General features: G+C 38.7%; 1 protein-coding gene and 1 long non-coding RNA gene across 2 annotated transcripts; one reads left to right on the forward strand and one right to left on the reverse strand.

Moving 5' to 3' along the window:
* Window positions 1-8,287: 8,287 nt before the first annotated feature.
* LOC309506594 lies at window positions 8,288-15,320 on the reverse strand. The gene is made up of 3 exons (XR_014208868.1): window positions 15,256-15,320; window positions 11,465-11,689; window positions 8,288-11,298 (listed from the first exon to the last, which is right to left on the reverse strand). It is a non-coding gene; the product is annotated as an uncharacterized lncRNA (long non-coding RNA).
* A 212-nt stretch (window positions 15,321-15,532) lies between these two features.
* tob1a (transducer of ERBB2, 1a) lies at window positions 15,533-19,027 on the forward strand. Its single transcript, XM_082162747.1, has 2 exons — window positions 15,533-15,793; window positions 16,960-19,027. The coding sequence occupies exon 2, from the start codon at window positions 17,143-17,145 to the stop codon at window positions 18,115-18,117; it is 975 nt and encodes a 324-aa protein (XP_082018873.1). The 5' UTR covers window positions 15,533-15,793; window positions 16,960-17,142; the 3' UTR covers window positions 18,118-19,027.
* The last annotated feature ends 914 nt before the right edge of the window (window positions 19,028-19,941 follow it).

Here is a 19,941-nt window from a genome sequence, read left to right on the forward strand (position 1 = left end):
CCTATGATTACAAGCCAATGAACCACTTTTAGTGCTATTTAGCACCATTTTTGTTTAGAGTGTAAGGAATAAATAGGCCTATACGCTATTTCACTATATAGACCTAAATAAAAATGAAAGAAAAAAGTGTGCGACAAGTAGTAGCCTAGCCTATTTCAATTCATTTTTGTGACGCTCTCCACAAACTTCATGAAAAGGAAACTGGGATGGCTTTTATTTATTTTACAAAAGCACAATGTTATTGTGAGTGTACAAACATCAAAATAGACCCTTTATGGTTTTGAATGATGTCTTGCATGATGGCACATTTTCTCCTTCTCGCTCATCTTTCTGTGATTTCATGAAAAAACGCAATATTGAACTTTGTGCATCCGCCATTGTCACTTGTCATTGTCGCATGCTAATGAACTCTCACGTGCAAATACAACAGCGTTGGCTACACACAACAAGTTTATCAAACCAAATAAGTTTGAAAACAGCCATAAGTGTGTGCATGTTACTTGTGCGTGCAGTTCTTCGTAGTGGTTATAAATATTAATATAAGGTGTAAATAAATACGCATGCAATAAGGCCCTGGGAATATCATTACACTGGATCCCAGCAATCACAGTTCAACAATGTATTGCGTTTTAACTTTACCACCAGACTGTATTTGGCCAGGTGGTTTGTAAAGAACAGATGTGGACCTCAGAGGCTATGTTTACTGATCTGAGGATTAAAAAAGAGATTTGATGACATGCTTTAGTGGATTATACTTTTCTCAAGACTCAAGCATTTAATGATCCAAGAGCACCGGCAGCATCATCGTCATCCATTATCCTGAGATGTGCGGGTGTTGTTAATTCGTCATGGAGTCTGCGCTCTATAAATAGCCATCGTGTTGCGTAATACGCATGTCGGTGGCGAATCAATAGAGGATCTCCCGACAATCACTGGGGTTGCGTGTGTTGCATATGCAAAAGCTTTAAGGGCTGACGCTGGCTGCATTGTTGTGGATGATGATATAATCATGAGCACAGAATGTGGCATGAAAATGCCTTTGAGCTGTTTGTGGGATTCAGAAATGCTGGTGTAAAACAAAACATTAAACTGCTTTTGCCTGTTGTTTTATTCATCTGATAAACACAGTCGTGAAAGAATGTACTAGATGAACCCAATAAACCCAGTATTGGAAAAAAAAGCACTAATGCTCTGTTCCAAAACCTTGTGAGCTGCCCACGGAGGCAGCATTTTAATGCGTCGTAGGCGAGCTAGAGATGCTATTCCTTAAGGTAGACTGCCTTGTTTAGGTAAGATACTTTGTTTTAGTGAAATCATAAGACATGTATTCTTCGCAGAGAAGGCAATCCCACAATGCACAGTAAGAAATATTTACTATTAATGGTGTGGTTCAGTCATGCAGGGGTGACTTAAGATAACAAGAGGCCCTTGGGCTACAGAATTACTACAGAATTAGGCCCCCTACCTAGTCTGGCAGACCAAACCCAATCTTTTAAGATTGAACATTGGTCTGGGGAGTCTGCTATGTATTTTCTCCTGCACAAGAGGCGTGATCAACGGGCATAGTTCAAATGACTCTGTACGCAATTGGATAGTCCTTCAACCAATCAGACCAACAGATCGGTGACGTACTTTGCAGAGCGACGCGAAAACTCTAGACAGGAAATGTGTAACCAAACATGTTGATCACCGGTTTGCAGAAGCAGCAATGGAATCGAGCGATTTTAGCAGGTTGTGCAAAAAAAATTAATAAATATGAAAGTTAGTGGTATTTACAACCACTCAAGAGATTTGTTTGCTAAAAAGAAGCCATTGAGCATTGTCGACAGGTTAAAAGGAATTGGACAGAGCTGTAATGGCTCATGAATTGGATTGGATTAAACCCGGCAATAGCGCGCCAGGTGGATAAGCCAGTTTGTGATTGGTTCCTGCAAATTTGTAAAGGAAGCAGCAGAGATAAATGTACAGGTTTCCAGCCTGAGCTGCAGGGCAAAATCAAATCGCCGGCAGATCAGGCTGGGTTTACCCAGTCTACCCCCTACCCCCAATAATCAATGTCAATATAGGCAATTAGTCAATACATAGACGTTTAAATTTGTACTTATAAATTCAAATGACATAACTTTAGAAACTTTTTTTCCTTGGTTTTCTATCTGAAAAGTCCTTGATAACCTCAGTTAAATCCAATTTTTGGAGAATTTTTGAAATTCTCTAACACCGACATTTTTTGTTTGTTTGTTTGTTTTGCCAAGGCCAGTTTTGAAAATGATTTGAGAATTTGAGTGTCGAAATTTCCTATTCACACAGCAGCTTACAATAGACCTTAGTCAGGGTAGCGGCATATTTAATGTTTGACAGGAATGAAAATGAGGCTGTGAGAGATAGAAGTACAGTGCGTTCAACAGATTGTACTGTCGTTTAACAACCGATTGTTCAGCTGACCAAAACGTATTTTCAGAAAAAAAAAAAAAATTCAGTTGACAAAAACTCCATAAAACTATTTTAAATGTTGTGAGTTGTGAAAATTATGTGATCTAAGAGCTTTATACAGTGTGTGCTATTGTAAAGACTGTAAGTCTATCTCTCAAAGCCTCGTTTTCATCTGGGTTAAATTCAATATGGCGTCTAACCTGACTAAAGTAGCGTCTCGAATACTGTGAACGTGCAATGGGATATATCAATTGTAACCAGTTCAGTGTCAATGACTAAAGTAATATCAAAGATATAAAAATAAAACCTGAAAGACTTATTACATTTAAAATGACAAAAGTCAAGGTCAAATTAATTTTCATTCGTCAAATTAACCGACATCAGCTTTAATACCTGAATGAGAGCAGGGCACTTTAGTCGTGCACAGACCCTAAAACGGACTGGAGGAAGACAGTGACTGGATTTAAAAACTTCAGATGACCAGCACATTACATCCACACTTTTGTAAGCCAATGAGTGGCTCTCTCACACTGTGAGATGTTACAGAAAACGAGCTGTCCAGTCCAGTTCCGTTCACAGCGTGGCTTCACTGAAAATGCAGATGTGAGTCCTGAAGATTTACGGATCTTAGTTTGGTTACAGAATGCTGTTGTCAATGCTGTAAACTCCCACTTATCTAGTTCAGTCATGAATTTCTAGAGGGCACAGGCTGATAGGTCCTTTACATGCAATCTGCAAACAATCACATCATTATCGTATGGCACAAGCTGATTGGTCTCTGTTGATCCTGCAGCCAATGAGATTGCTTTCTCAACATTTAAATAGTCGGGCTCAATGTTTTGCTGTAAGCTAGTCCTGCAGAGCGCTATCATAGATCCTCTGAAACCCTCCACCTCCCCCAGCTCCACCTGCCTAGATCTGGACATGGATACGGATACAGATTTTATGCACGTCTATTCATGCTCACAGCAGTGTGTCTGTGTATCTATTAGCAGTAGCGTAGCAGATCTAGTCTGCCAAGACCAAATATATTTAACATTGCCATATTCAGTGACATCAAGCAACATTCATATGTGTACATTGTCATATCTGTTGCTAACAAGTTGGTATTTAAAGATTATTTTCCCAAGCATGTAAACTCACAGCCTTGTGGTAGTTGTAGTCCTTATTTAGCAGCTTGCTAACAAATAATATGCATAAAAATGCATTTACTGATAAAAATGCATTTGCTGAGGCAACTATGCTATTTTAGCTTGTTTTACAAGTATTTGAGCTGTTTATCGAGTCTCATGACTCGTGTTTCATGTGACTCGTACCTAAGCGCACCTAGAAGTGCAATGCTGTATCGGGTGAGCTACCGAGCAAGTTTATCAGAAAAGCCAAGCATATAGAGCTGGTTATGTGATGCAAATTAAAAATGTATTAGTTTACAAATGCACAATGGTAAAAGTGTTTTGGGTTATAACAGTATTGTGCAAGGAACTGCATGAAAACAAGTCTTTACTTGATAATATACCCTGTAGGAATATATATATATATAAAAAAGGATTTTACTGCCAATAGTGTTCATTCCAGCTGGAAACAGCAGTGAATTGTATGTATAGGCAAGTTTTTGTAAATAATATAGGCAGAGGCATGCTTTCCCAATGAGCTGATTTCACAGTTAGCTGACATTATCATGAAGTTGTAGAAAGCTAGGCAACCCACTAGGTTTTGGAACAGAGCTTAAAGGCATGAGTCAGATGTTGTTTTGACAAAGCGTATCTGGCATCTGGCTATGCAAATAGGCAATATCACATCTACATTTCCACTTTCGCTCTTCCTCATCTAAACATATTTTTCTGCTGATTTTAGGTCATTTTAAAATCCGATAGAATTATTAATACTGCAGTGTGAACCGGTTGGCTGATGTCTTGTAAAGAAAGAAAGGCTGTCTGCATTGTCTTGCTGAAAGTCTTTGAATTTGTATGTATTGCTCATACTCTTTGAGCCATCATCTATTACCATGGCAATCGCACTCATCCGTTTCAATCATGTCTTGTCTCTCGGCTCCTGCTCATTGTATTTCCATTAATCAGCTGTACAGCAGGGAACTAAGAGGTTGTTTAAAGGGAAACTTCATCCAAAAATGAACATTGTGGCATAATTTGCTTACTGTTCCAAACCTTAATGACCATCGATCCTCCTGAGAGTTTAGCAGAATGCCCAAGCTACTCTACTTTTCATTATTAACTTAAATAGTATAGAAAAGAGCAGTATGACCAGCTAACAAAAATATGTTCTAAGAATATTTTGCTAATGTTCTGAAAACGTGATTTCTCTAAACCTTCAGTATTTTAAACGTTTAAATGTTCTTGGCAATGCACGTTTCTGGTTATCATTTTAGGAACTTTATTTTTGAACGTTCTTTAAATGTTCTGAAAAAAGTAGTAAAATAGTAACATTTAAAAAACATTAGCCGAATATCCGATTAAAAAATTTCAGAAAAAAACTTCCATTGAATGATGAATAAATACAAATTTTGTGCTAACATTTTGAGAATGCAAAGAACAGATAACTCTGAACAAATGTTCTTTTAATGTTACTGGAAGAACGTTTGTTCACAACTTTGAGAACCTTGCCAGAACGTTCTTCGGAGAACGTTCCCTGTTAGCTAGGTGGATACTTGTTATCTACTTTTGTGTTCCATGCAGAAAGTCAGTCGGGTTTGGAACGACATGAGGGTGAGTAAGTGATGACAGAATATTCATTTTTGGCTGAACTGTTTTATTAATTCCTCACTGAAGGTCCAGTGATTCTGCATTAAAAGGAGTTCCATAAGTGCTCCGGGATACAAAGAATGGCAGAAATGAGTGAGTGACAAAGTCACAATGGTCATTCAAATCCCACAAACACACCTCCTGACCTTGCTGTCTTCTTGCATTCGGTGTGCTGCAAAAGGTCAGGTTATTCCCCTTCTGTGTCCTTAGCATCGGAGCATTGATGCCCAGAGCATTGTGACGAACAGATATTACACTTGAATGTCACATGGACAAAGCGAAGAGACATCATTTGTAAGAGCAGTTGCCATGGTGACTTTGACATCACTGCTTCCAAACAGGATTGGAGTTTTCTGGCCGGAATTTGTGTTTGTGCTGATGATAGAGCCTGCACTTTAGACAAACAGGAAATAGCCTTGTAGAAAGACTGACACGGATGGGACGTCTCCTGTGACGCTGGTAGACTTTAGAATCAAACATTAACAAATAAACTCGTCATTGAGAGTGCATGACCTTAATGTCTTTAAACTTTAGCCTGTTTAAAGCCAAACTATTAAAAATCTTGGCCATATTTTTTTGTAGCCTACACTGTAAAAAAGAATATGATCAATAAGTTCTGACAACATGTTTTTGTTTTGTTTTGTTTTTTTACATTGCTTTAACTCATCAAAATAAGTACTACAGTTTTCAACCTTTTTTTATGTTATACAAGATTCAACTCATCTTTTTAAGTCAGTTTTAATGTAATTTAAGTTGAAATGACTTAAACATCCAAGTTGATTGTACTTAAAAATGTAAGGCAACAACTTTTTTTTTTTTTACAGTGTACTCCCTGTATAAAAATAAAAAAAATTCCTGAAAGTTCACTTTTCATGCAATCAGAATATTTAACCAAAATGATTACTTCCTCACAAGAAGGAACATTTAGTCAATTCCTTGCAGCATAGACTGATCTGTGCTGTTTTGAATCATCATAGAAAGCCTATGCTCCAACTTTGAGTTCTGTTATGGTGGAGTGATTTCATTTACACACGAGAAATTCTCTTGAAATGGGAACCTCCCTGTTTAGGGGAAACGCTGCTTGTTTAACATTAATTCTGTGATTTTGCTGGCGTGACGGTTATTTGGTTGTTTGGAGGGCCTTTGGTAGGGATGATTGAGCAATGGTCTTCTAACATGATTGACAGGAGAACTGAAAAAGGCATGTTGACTGGTCTTTGGGGTCAAGGTGACCGGGCATCCCCAGCTGCTAATGTCACCCGCCCTGGTGACCACACACAGACAGCAGAATTCAGCCTCTACTCATCAGCATTCACTACAACAGCCCTATGTGACCCTGTAGCACATTTCAGAGAATCCTGAGGCCGCTTTGTATTGTAAATATAATCATGGATAAAGGTGTTGCATGCACTCCGCTGGATATTGTGCCTTTGATTCTGACCATTTTCACATTATAGTACAGCCTCTGGTACATCGTTGCTGAACTGCATCAAACATGCTTCATCTATGTTGAACCGAGTCCTTAAGCTACAGTGTCGCTAGATAACTGTATTCATAATATGGATTGAGTTACTCTGGAGTACTCAGTGTACTGTGAGTTGAGATTGTTATTCAATATTTTGCTTCATAAATGTCTGTAAGGATTGAATAATTGTCTGGTAACGTCTTGAGAAATATCCACAGCTTTCACAATAGGAGACATATGGAAGAGAAATAAAGGATAGAAATCCCATCCACCCGTCCGTCCATCCATCCATCCATCCATCGATCCATCGGACATGCATACATGCATACATACATACATGCATACATTAATTAATTAATTTGGGTGCTAACAGCAGGGAAGAGCAGCAAAGGTCGCTGTTTCGAAGGAGACTGAGGTGTTTGTGCTTTAAGAGTTGGAATAATGAGAAGGGGCCGGGGAGATTTCATGTTAATCTGACCTCGGAACAGTGGGGAAATTTGTGAGAATGCCAGGTAGGCTTGTTATGAGGTGTAAATGTCTTGCAACCGGTATGCTCTGACACAATAAATGTCAGGGCAAGGTATGTGTCCTCTTTGGCAACATCAAAGCATGCATCTGAAAGTAAAGCAACAGTCTTTCTTTCACAACCTTTTTACACAACTGTTTTTAGCTTATTGGTTATAGTGGTTGCTAGCACATTAAAGCTAATATATGCAACAGCCACAATGCACCAAGATGCACCAAACTGAAAAACAGGCCAAAACCTCTGTGTATACAAGACAAGAAACCGTTGTTGAGAAATGTTACACACATACTGTAAAGTTTGGCAAGACTCTCTTCCAGTAAACATCTAACGCAGCTTAGCATGCTAGCACCCCACGCCATTTCATCTCAGGCCAAGCTCAAACAGATACTGGCGAACTTTGTAGCAGGAAATGAAAGAGGTGGGTAAGTTTAGGTGCACCTGGTTTCAATGGATTGTCCTTCTGCCATGAATACTGATTTCATTTCAGTGCTGAGAAAGTTAATTTCAAACTGAAAATGCTCCCTTCCGGTCTGTGTTGTTTCTGTGTTTCTCTCTCGAGGGCTGTTGTCTTCAATTCCAGCTCTAATTTTTCTGAGCTTTTTCCTTCCAGTAAGGTCAGTCAGACCTTTTCTTAACTGCTTCCATGAGTTACTTTGAGAGGTTTTGCACTATTAACTTTTTTTTTTCTCCTCAAATGGTGCAGGTAACAGAGCTGGTGCTTGACCGAACCTCTTTCAGCATTAGCCCAAACAATTGCATATTACTGTACGCAACCTGCCAAAAAAAAAAGAAAAAAAAAGGAAGAAAACAAAAAGTTGCATCACGTTCTTAGTGTGCAAGTCTTACGAGTCCTAGTTTTGAAAACTTGAGTAATGTAGTTCAGCAACTTTATGGCATTACAAACTAGCTTTGATGTAATGGTCTTAAGTTATTCAAATACAATCCACTCACACACAATATCTGTATATAAAAATTATTTTAGTGGCAGCAGCACAACAAATGGGTATTTTCAAAAAGACACACTTCACCTTTAATCCAGTTTTTTTCAGCCATTTTTTTAAATTTTAAATTCAAATTTGCGTAATATGGCCAGATATTGGGTAAAGTTTTATTATTTAAAAGTAATTTATGATCCTCTCCCAGTTTTCTTTCATCTCCTGACTTCATAAAGTATAACACTGGCAAATACATGATCTGGCTTAAACTCTGAGCTGGTGTCCCGTGCTGATTTGAGACATGTGTGGATGGAATGCAGCAGAATGTGGTGTGCTTTCCTCTCTAAGCTCAGCCGGTCCAGAAAACCTTCGAGCCGTATGACCGGGCCTGGCCTCTACTGCCGTCTGATTTGAGTCAACTGTCTCCTTTTTACCTCACACCCTTTCCTTTTTTTCCTTCTCTGCCCCCTTCACACTGTAACTTCCTAACCGAGCCGCTCTCTTGACACTTCCGAGTTTTTTTGTTTGTTTTTTTTTTTGGTGTGTGTGACTGGACTGATGTCTCAGCATGTCATTTCTTCCTCTTTCCTTGTAACACAGGGGAAAGGGATAGTTGTTTGATCTTCAGAGGCCATTTCCACATCTTACAGCTCTTTCTCAACTTCAAATGGCAGTGCCTCGGGGCGAGCAACTGCAACTGAAACTGCAGTAAAGACAAAGCCACATGGCAGATTGCAGTCATAGATGACGTGTCAACAAGGACACATTTCTGTTGCATCTCTTATTCAGGAAGCACTTGGAAATAAATCAAGATGTTCTTCCAAGACAGAATTCCAGATTCAAAGTTCAAAACCCCACCTGTTACCAGGAAAACTGAAAATGCTCATTTCAGATGGAATGTGTATACTTACCTGATTATTTTAAGTCAAAGTCACCTTTGACTTTAATTGTACAGAAAACAGCAGTGCAAACATTCCAACCTCTCTTTTAATTTTGTTAATATATTAAAGGTGCTCTAAGTGATGCCGGGAGTGTTGACATTCGAATTGTTGTCAAACAAAACGGAGGCTAGCTAGACCCTCCCTCCTCCTCATCCCGTCTCCTCCCTCCTCCCCTCCCTTCCGGCATAAAGGAAAGTCAAAGTAGTCACTAAAAACAAAGTTAAGTTTTACTGATACTTCATTCAATGTGTAATGTCACCAAGTTAGATAAATGCTTTTATATATTGCAGAACAGAATGCAGAAAAAGAGAAACATTGACTTAAAATCGTTTCGCCACCTGAGGTTATAACTATAACTATAGCTCCCCTACAAGGACGCAATAATAGCAAGATAACGTTAGCTTCGCGTTTCCCAGTGAGCATTAACAACGGCGGCGGCGTAAACAAATTTAGTCAAAGTTGTCAATAGCCTATAAATGAACATTCAAATCCATAACAAACAGTGGGTGAAAACAATCATTCACACAAATTGTCGCCCTACTGTGAATTTGCTTGACCATTTACAATAGAGATTGATCGCTAGCTGAAACATATATGTTGTCACCAAAGTTAACGCTGACTGCATAGTTCTAGCTAATTACACCCTTGTGTTGGTTTGGCAAACATGAACGTCAATTTAGAAAGAAAAATGGATTTACCTGTTCTGCAAAAACAGAGCAACTGAATGTCGGATTGGAAGCCCTTCTGCTGGCGGAGTTCTCGCCACATTTCGAGGGTTTTTCCGATGTAAATTCGGGACTTCGCGCGTTCCTTATCCTTGTCCCTTATCCTTGTCCCTCTTCTTTGCAATTTGTTCATCGGAACGTCGTCTCTTTAGTCGTGTGTCGCCAATAATTCAAACTTCCCTCTTCATGCTTCTCTCTCCTCCACACCCCCTTCATGTGCACGCACACTAACCCCCAAACCACACCCCTCAAATACTTCTTGTCGGTGATTGGCTGGAGCACTGTTTGTTGTGTTTCGTGGTGCGGGTGAGCCCAGTTTGTTTTTGTTGCCGTTTGTGGAGCCTGTGGTGTCTACAGAGACCGCGTTTTTTTACAGTGTGTTCAGGGGACAGGCAGCTAGCGGATAGTGAGGAGATGTTTGCTGTATGTGACAAAAAATTTTTTGGCCTAAAAAACGCGTGACATCACTTAGAGCACCTTTAAGTCATATGGATTGGAGCAACATGAGTGCGAGTAAATTATTTTTCATTTTTGGATGAACTATTCCGTTACTGATTGAGGATTCCTCTTTCTTATTGTCAAGATAAGATAAAATACTGTATTTCAGCCTACACAATGGTAAGGGCGACATGTCTTGACATGTCACACCCTCAGTGTGAGAGTGTTTTTATTGCATCTTATGACAGTTCCTCCAACACAAGGGCAGTTGACCAGTTGAATTGTCAGTCTGGTCTGATTAAACTGTAGCCAAGACTGCAATTTGTATTGTTGAGACATCATTTACTACTGGAAACGAGAGATGTTACACAGCATGCATCTTTTATCCAAACAAATTGATACCTTTATGATTTTAGACTGTAATCAAAGGCATGATAATGCATTTTTCATAAAATGGCGCGGTAGTGTAAAAAGATAGCAACTCAAAAGACTCATATACAGGTGGCCAATAAGGTATATTTTAGACATTAAATGTATGTATAGAAAAATATTTGTTGTAATATGATAGCAGTTTTATTTTACACCACAATACCATATCTTCTAGGCTGACTGCAGTGGAAATACATTGTGGCATGTTGTGTAAACGCTACTGTTTTGGTAAATACTACTGGTTTTGAAGGTGTGTTTGTCTATAACATATACACAGTGCTGACACATGCTAACCTAAATGAGCTGTTCATGGAGAACATATCCTGAGCTGTATTTTGCACTTGTGATGTGGGTGGTTTAATGAATAACTAAATCACATAGCTGAAGTGGAGAAACTAGGGAAACTATTATTTAGTTTATGCAATAGATCTATTCGGGGTAATTGGCCAAGCGTTCGTGAAATGTCATAATACAAATTGTCTGAAGTGACAGCAAATGGCACGTCCATTTTCTCACTGTTAGGCTCTTTTACATAATTTATAATGCACCCGAATGGAGTTGTACATTGGTTCGGTTGACAGCCTGTGTAATTTAGCTTCCACCCATCGTCTCTGGATCAGCGAGCCGGCGTTGTAACTGTGACTCAAAGCCTATTTAAAGAGAAGATAAGGTCAGTGTAACAGGTCACTGTCAGCTTTGTAATCCTAAAAGAAATGCCAAGGCAATACACAGTTCAAAACAACTCAGATGAATTCTTAATGGTATACAACTAATCAAAAGAATTTTGTGTCGGGCAAGGTTATGGTGAATACAAACCTGTGTTTGTGCTAAGAAATATAATAGATTTTTTTTCCAAACGCTGCATGATGATTAGAGTTCTGACACCTTCCTCCTACTTCTTTTTAGCGTTCCCATTTTTTGCCACCCCCTCACTGCAGCTGACATCAAAGAACATCTGTTTGTTGTGCAAACCCGCCTCTGAACTCCATGTTAAGTTGTAGCACTCGGCAATGTCAAAAGTTCTTCATTTGAGATCAGTAGCTTAGAGAGAGAGAGAGAGAGAGAGAGAGAGAGAGAGAGAGAGAGAGAGAGAGAGAGAGAGAGAGAGAGAGAGAGAGAGAGAGAGAGAGAGAGAGAGAGAGAGAGAGAGAGAGAGAGAGAGAGAGAGAGAGAGAGAGAGAGAGAGAGAGAGAGAGAGAGAGAGAGAGAGAGAGAGAGAGAGAGAGAGAGAGAGAGAGAGAGAGAGAGAGTTGAGGTTAGACAGGCATACTCTATGCTTTCTGTGTGTGTGTGTATGTTTAGGCATGACTCTCATATGAAGAACCAGCAGTGCATCCAATCAGGGAACAGAATTCAGCTTTGCTTTTCCCTGGAAATTAGGCTGCTTTTCCCCTTGCTGCAATGGGGCAGAAAAATCACAGGCCATTAGGCACAGAAACACATGAGCCCTCTTCTTATTATGCTACAGTGTACAGTTCCACGTCAGAGACATGCCCTCTCGTAATAATAAAACCGGATTTATTGCGTATAAAGGGGCAGGTAGAAGATTAAAAGCGTAACATTCCCTGATCTATAACAAGACACACAAAACAGGAATAACAGCCTGGTGTTTCATAGGATGTGCTGGTGTAAAGAGGAATACATGTGCGTTCTTTCTCATGGGATAGATAGATAGATAGATAGATAGATAGATAGATAGACATGATATATAGATAGGCAGACATGATAGATGATAGATAGGCAGATAGATAGATAGATAGATAGATAGATAGATAGATAGATAGATAGATAGATAGATAGATAGATAGATAGATAGATAGATAGATAGGCAGACATGATAGATAGATAGATAGATAGATAGATAGATAGGCAGACAGGCATGAAAGATAGATAGATAGATAGATAGATAGATAGATATACAGACAGACATGATAGATAGATAGATAGATAGATAGATAGACAGACAGACAGACATGATAGATAGATAGATAGATAGACAGACATGACAGACAGATAGATAGACATGATAGATAGATAGATAGATAGATAGATAGATAGATAGATAGATAGATAGATAGATAGATAGGCAGGCAGACAGACATGATAGATAGATAGATAGATAGATAGATAGATAGACATGATAGATAGGCAGACAGACATGAAAGATAGATAGATAGATAGATAGATAGATAGATAGATAGATAGATAGATAGATAGATATACAGACATGATAGATAGATAGATACATAGATAGATAGATAGATAGACAGACAGACATGATAGATAGATAGATAGACAGACATGACAGACAGATAGATAGATAGACATGATAGATAGATAGATAGATAGATAGATAGATAGATAGATAGATAGATAGATAGATAGATAGGCAGGCAGACAGACATGATAGATAGATAGATAGATAGACATGATAGATAGGCAGACAGACATGATAGATAGATAGATAGATAGATAGATAGATAGATAGATAGATAGACATGATAGATAGATAGATAGATAGATAGATAGATAGGCAGACAGACAGACATTATCGATAGATAGATAGATAGATAGATAGATAGATAGGCAGACAGACAGACATGATCGATAGATAGACATGATAGTTAGATAGATAGATAGGCAGACAGACATGATAGATAGATAGATAGATAGATAGAAAGATAGATATATAGATTTGCTTTTATTCGATCATAAATACAGCAAATTTTATTTAAGAAGCAATATTTAAGATAGATTACAGAAGAAGTAATATAGATGCAATTTCTTTAAATAAATATAAATCACTCTTTGCACCTGTAGAAACCGTATCTTAAAAGTTAATCTCATATATATATAGAAAGGTAGTAGAATATAACTGAATGAACAGTAGCTCTAACAGACATTACAAAGAGTGAAGAAGACAAGTGTTTTTTTCACTGAGGCAGTTGTGAACTAATTTACATATCATTTGAAGTCTGAAGCCATTTGCTGTGGAAGGTATAGCTTCTAACACTCAAAGTACAATAAAACAGTGACGGGCACATGTGAAGCTTTATCTCCGTGGCCTTTCATACTACAATCCTCTGGCCAGACAAATACATGACTGGCTTTTGGTAGGTTGTTTGCTGTATAAATATCAGGGAGTGCACTGTCAAAGCGATGTCTAACTGAGTCATACCCCAGGTCCATTCTTGTCCCATCATATCCCCATCATTAAGGCTGGTTGCCCGGGCAGATAATAACGTGATGTGTGATCCTTATTTGAGCTAACGGTGACGTCAACCAAATTAGTTACACTGCATTAAAAGGCCCACAGATAGAAAAGCATTAAAATGACCGAAAGTAATCAGAACTAATTGATCATTAATAATAGGAATGACAATATTTGTTATTAAAGGATCTACATTTAGATAATTGGTTTTCAACCAGGGATGCATCAAGATAACTTATTTCAAGTAAGTTATATTAAAATAATTTAACACTAAATGCTGCCTGATTCTGCTTATGTTTGGTCTGCAATCCTACCCTGGCAATTATATCCCCTGGCATTTGGCATAAACCAAAAAAAAATTTTTTTTTTTTTTTTTTAATGACCAGTGGTGTATAGTTATCTGTATTAATAGACTATTTGGTTGTCTATATTTTATGCTTAAATTAAATTAATCATTTTAATCTTAATTTATTGTACACATTATTAGTTTAAATTAGTTTAAAGGGATAGTTCACTCAATTTAAATTTGATCATCATTTACTCACCCTCATCTGGTTCCAAACCTGTATGAGTTTCTTTCTTCTGTTGAACACTATAGTAGATATTTTGAAGAATGTTGGTAACCAGACAATTTATGGCATGACCCATTGACTTGATTATTTTTTTCCTACTATGGTCAATGGGGGTTGTCAACTGTCTGGTTACCAACATTGTTCAACAATATCTTCATTTGTGTTCAGCAGAAGAAATAAACTCATACATGTATGTTTGGAAAAACTTGACAGGCCCAAGTAATCACAAAATGTTCATTTTGGGTGAACTATCCCTTTAAATCCACTGACGTAAATGACGAAATCAGCACCATACGCCATTCACGTGGACCTCCTGTCTGTTCTGCAGCCAATAAAAAACGAGAGATTTTATTCTCTTGCTACCAGTGACAAAATCATTACCACGTTGATTTTGTATTGTTTTATTAACCAGTTTCTTGTTTGACATTCATTTTTGTAATACTATCTATTTGCGTGTGCTATCTATATGCGTCTAACAAAACATTGCTAACGTGGAAATGTATTCACATGCAGGTTTATATTGGTAAAGGAAACCTCGCCTTGATCGTGCTTCTTTACTTCAAAACACATACTTTTTCTGTAGTCACTCATGAAATTCAATTTCGAATGCAATTTCCCCCTCGACAATAGAAGCCTTTCCCCGTTTATTCATACAAATAGTGATAAACAAATTAGCTAAGGTTGTATCAAAGCTATGCTCTACTGCCATGTCAGCTCACTACTTTGCCTTTATATTTATTCAGTCATTTGATCTACTTAGGGGCATAAATGTCTCTTTAACAGTCATGTTTGCGAAATATGAACATGGAAATGAAATACGATACCTCCATGAATAGCCTGTCTTTTTTGTGGTACTAGGTAACGCGTGACGTCAAAGAGCCTTTATGACGGGCTCAACGTAAGTGCATTAAATCTACCCCTTTTTTGATTGATGGTAAAATGAGCCAATGGGCTTGAGGGGCGTTAGAGCAAGAGCCCGCCTCTCGCTCAAGCCTGACCAATCACATGCGTGGATTCGATGTTCGTATTGTTGTGACCTTTGGAACCGCATCACCGCCCACCGCGTGCCCGTGGCGGAGGAAAACTATATATAGAGGCGGATGACAGCAGTAGGGGACGAAATTGTAAAACACCCAGATAGAGGGGGTGGAGATGAGCTTATTGGGAAGGTGAAACTGCAAATACCTTACAGAAAATTGGGAGCAAGATAAGAAGAAAAAATAAAAAACATTTCAGAAGTCAACCAACTGGAATACCTTTATGTTTAACTTAATGTGAAGAAAGTATTTATATCAGAATTTTTCTATTTTGCACTAGTTAAATCTACTGCAACTACTGAAAACCGTCATTTTGTAAACTCAAGTAAGTGTTTCATTTATTGCATTACTATGTTTGTGATTTGTCCTGTGTTCACTAATAGTGTTGAGCATTGCAAAAGCGTTTAATGTAATATAGTTTAGTGAAACCTTAAGAGAATTTAAATGAAGGCAGCTTGCTGCGTCAGTCGTGGGCTGTAGACTTAGCTGGGAGGGATTGCCAACTATGGCAAAACATCGTCTTACACCAGAAGATATACGATATTTGCATAGAAATGCAAACGAACAAACGCCATATAATATGACATAGGCTTCATTCAATTTGCCAGCATATCTAGTTCGTATTTCACAGAATATAGCATATACTGCTGTCTTGTCTTAGATGTATACCTTGAATGATGCCTTTTAATGCATTACTGATATATCTGTTTTCAAACTGTACATTATGTCCTCGCTGTCGCTTTAGTCTGTGAACTGGGTGGGAGCGACGATATACGATCTCTGACGGCTTATACTCGATTTAAATATACAAACGAAACATATTGTAATCTTATATTTGGTAACTAACGTTTAATATGAACATTTTATTCGTTCGATTGAAGATTCGAGCTCATTCATCCCCTTATTTGCTTAATCGACGGTCGTGCGCTTATGTGCGCGTGCTGACTGGTTTATATTTCTCCTCGTGACACACGTTCAGGTTTAATAATTAAAGTCTCGCATTCTTGTGTCTGATTTCCTCACGACACAGTCAATTTTACAAACACGGATGGCATGCTAAAGATAAAGTTCGATTATGACGACAGCAGTGGATTGATTGGTTACAGTTGTGCAGGGTCTAGTCAGGGCAAGTTAGATAGGCTATTACATAACACTATCAGCTCCGCGAGTCCCAGTGCATCCTTCCTATAATGATAAACTGCATTTATAGGATTACCTTAGTGTACCTTACATAATTTGGTGTCTTGAATTCAACCAGTGCATTGAAGCGTGGTTTTAGGGATTGTTTGTGTATACATGCATATGCAAAATCTAATCTTTGCTTGTGAACCCATGAATGCGCAAGCTGTTTGTTCAAAACATTCAAGCTATTTTAATGAACTCTTTATTAAGAAAACTGACAGATAGAACCATGTTCCAATGTATTATTTCCAGCTGAGAATAACAAGCCGGGGTTATTCACGCTAGTTGTTTTTTTTTGCTTCCCTCTAGGAATCGGATCAGACGTTTGTAGACCGAGACGTTCCCTCTGCAACAGCACTTTGTTTTGAACCGTTTTCCCCCAAGTTTCTGTTTATTTGCCTGGCTCCAGCTGAGCCTTGCCCTCTGGTGGCTTACAACACAATAAGAGAATTCAAACAGCCAACGGTGATACTCCAGGGCGGTGCAGCAGCTATGCAGCTTGAAATCCAAGTAGCACTCAACTTCATCATTTCTTACTTGTACAATAAGCTGCCCAGACGACGCGTCAACATCTTCGGCGAGGAGTTGGAGCGACAGCTGAAACAGAAATATGAGGGACACTGGTACCCGGACAAGCCATACAAAGGGTCTGGATTCAGGTGTATACATGTCGGGGAGAAAGTGGACCCAGTTGTAGAGAAAGCAGCCAAAGAAAGTGGGTTGGACATTGAGGATGTCCGCAACAACCTGCCTCAGGACCTCAGTGTCTGGATTGATCCTTTCGAGGTGTCTTATCAGATTGGGGAGAAGGGACCCGTCAAGGTGCTCTATGTGGATGACAGTAATGAGAACGGACTGGAGTTGGACAAGGAGATCAAGAACAGCTTTAACCCAGAGGCCCAGGTCTTTATGCCCATTAGTGAGCCTGTAGGCATGTCCCCAACCTCCAGTTCCCCGTCCCCACCGTTCGGCCAGTCGGCGGCGGTCAGCCCCACCTTCATGCGCCGTTCCACGCAACCATTAACCTTTACCACTGCCACCTTCGCCGCCACCAAGTTCGGCTCCACGAAAATGAAAAGCAACGGGCGGAATGCCAACAAGGTGGCCCGCAACTCCCCCACCAACCTGGGCCTGAATGTAAACAACCTCCTGAAGCAGAAAGTCATGTCCACATCGATGCATTCTCTCTACGGCGTCGGCTTGGGCGGTCAAGCGCAGAAGCCCTCTGCCCTGTCTCCGAACGCCAAGGAGTTTGTGTTCCCCAATCTCCAGGGTCAGGGCAGCCCAAGTGCAATGTTCCCCGGGGAAACGTCCCTCAATCTCAGCCCTCTCCCGTTCAATAATGCCTTCGATGTGTTTGCAGCCTATGGGGGCCTTAATGAGAAGTCCCTCATGGACAGTCTGAATTTCAACTTGAGCAACATGCAGTATTCTAACCAGCAATTCCAGCCAGTGATGGCCAACTAGAAAACGAGAATACTACTAACGACCAGAGATATGTGATGGGGCGGCGGGAAGCAGGTGTTCACGTTTGGAAAATCGAAAAAAAGAAATAAAAAAAATCGAAAAAAAGAAAATCGAAAAGCAACACTTCAACTGTAAAGTACCAGTGAATAAGTCAAAAACGACGAGCCCGAGGGTGAACAATGTTGTTCCCTTGAGTATTTTTGTCATCCTTTTTACGATTAAGCTTGTTGTACAATCAAGCTTAGTTATCTAAACTCATACTGTTTTTTTAAGTTGTTTTCTTTTGCCAACCAAGCACAAAATTATTTTTACTGACTGTTTTAAGATATCTTTATGAAGAAGAAAACTACAAATCAAGGCCTCTAATAGTATTCAAGGTAGAGCTACACAGCCAATTTTCCAAGGATTGGCCTGAATGCTGAATGAGGGATTTCTTGGTCTTTTTTCTAACTGTATAATTAATTTAGTAGAAAGTTTGTAAAATATCAGAGTATATATTGTTTCTACGACATATTGCATTTATATCTTTTTACTACTCCAGTGATCTGTGATGGCTGCAGCAGCTTTTGTTATATTTTCTTTTATTGAAATTGTAAAATGAAATCCATCTTTAAAAACATCAACTATTCTAAAGAATGTGTACAGAATATTCCATTGTGTTGGGATTTAAAAATATTTGCTTTTGTTGGGGAGGGGGAGGGAGAGTAAAAACAAGAGTTGTATTTTCTGTTAAGAGTTCAAAGATTTTTGCTATACTATGGACAAAATGTAATCGTATATTAATTTTGTACCAACATTGTGCAATACTTGACAAAAACAAATAGTATAACAAAGTATTTGGAGTCAGTGTCTTACATGTAAAGAGGGACTGATAGTTTATTAAGTTTGTATTAAAATGCTTGAAATGATACTCATGGTCTTAAGCTTTTTATTCAAGTCTTCATTTTACACATTTACTATTTTTCTACTCTCATTACCAATTGAATATTAGGCTCTAAACTACAGGTCTACATTTATTTTCCTCTCTTAAAAAAAGAATGGTCTTTTCGTTTTCACTGCTCAAGAAAATGTAAAATGAGTATAATTCCATAAATGGGTTTCCATAATCTAAATAGCTGTGACTCATACAGTGTAGCAGTCAGATCAGCATTTATTCTTCTAGTCACGAATCGTAAGTTACACATTTATTCATATGTCAGACGCTCTTATCCAAAGCAATTTGCAATGCATTCAATGTATGCATTATATCAGTATATGATTGGGAATTGAACTGTGACTCGTGCCATGATCTTTCAGGAGAACAGAGGAGCTTTTAATGGAATTATTAGAGGTTTATATTTAAACAGGCTTTTCTCTTTTCTAGCAGTCAGTTCCAGATTTACTAATAGTTTCCCCCTAAACCACAAGCATTCACTAAACCTCCATAAAGAGAACGCCTAATCTTGACGAGTCGAGGTATTTTGAATCTTTTGAAGGTGAACGTGAATTTTGTTCTGTTTTGGATTCTCCCATAATGCTTCAGCAGAAATATGTAAAGGTCGAGATAAGTTTTGCAGTATTGTTGTTGCTGAGGCTCAGCATAAAAACAGGTGCTGCTGGACTCAGAATGAACGGCTGTTAGATCGATGTCTAAGCATGTTACAGCTCCTCTGAATCCAGTGAGCAACATGGATCTATATTTAGTGCTCTAATTAAGTTAGTTGATTGAGCAAAGTGAATTGAGGAGGGAATTTGCAGATGAGTTCACCCACAACCTCGCTTTCGCCAGTATATTTTGTCACCCTCCCTTTCCCTGCATAATGTTGTGAGTGTCTAATAGAGCGA

Source organism: Leuciscus leuciscus (assembly GCF_965113295.1).
Source record: "Leuciscus leuciscus genome assembly, chromosome: 1".
Taxonomy (NCBI): Eukaryota; Metazoa; Chordata; class Actinopteri; order Cypriniformes; family Leuciscidae; genus Leuciscus; species Leuciscus leuciscus.

Coding starts and splice junctions, on each gene's coding strand:
- tob1a (XM_082162747.1), top strand. CDS start 17,143: ATGCAGCTTGAAATCCAAGTAGCACTCAACTTCATCATTTCTTACTTG.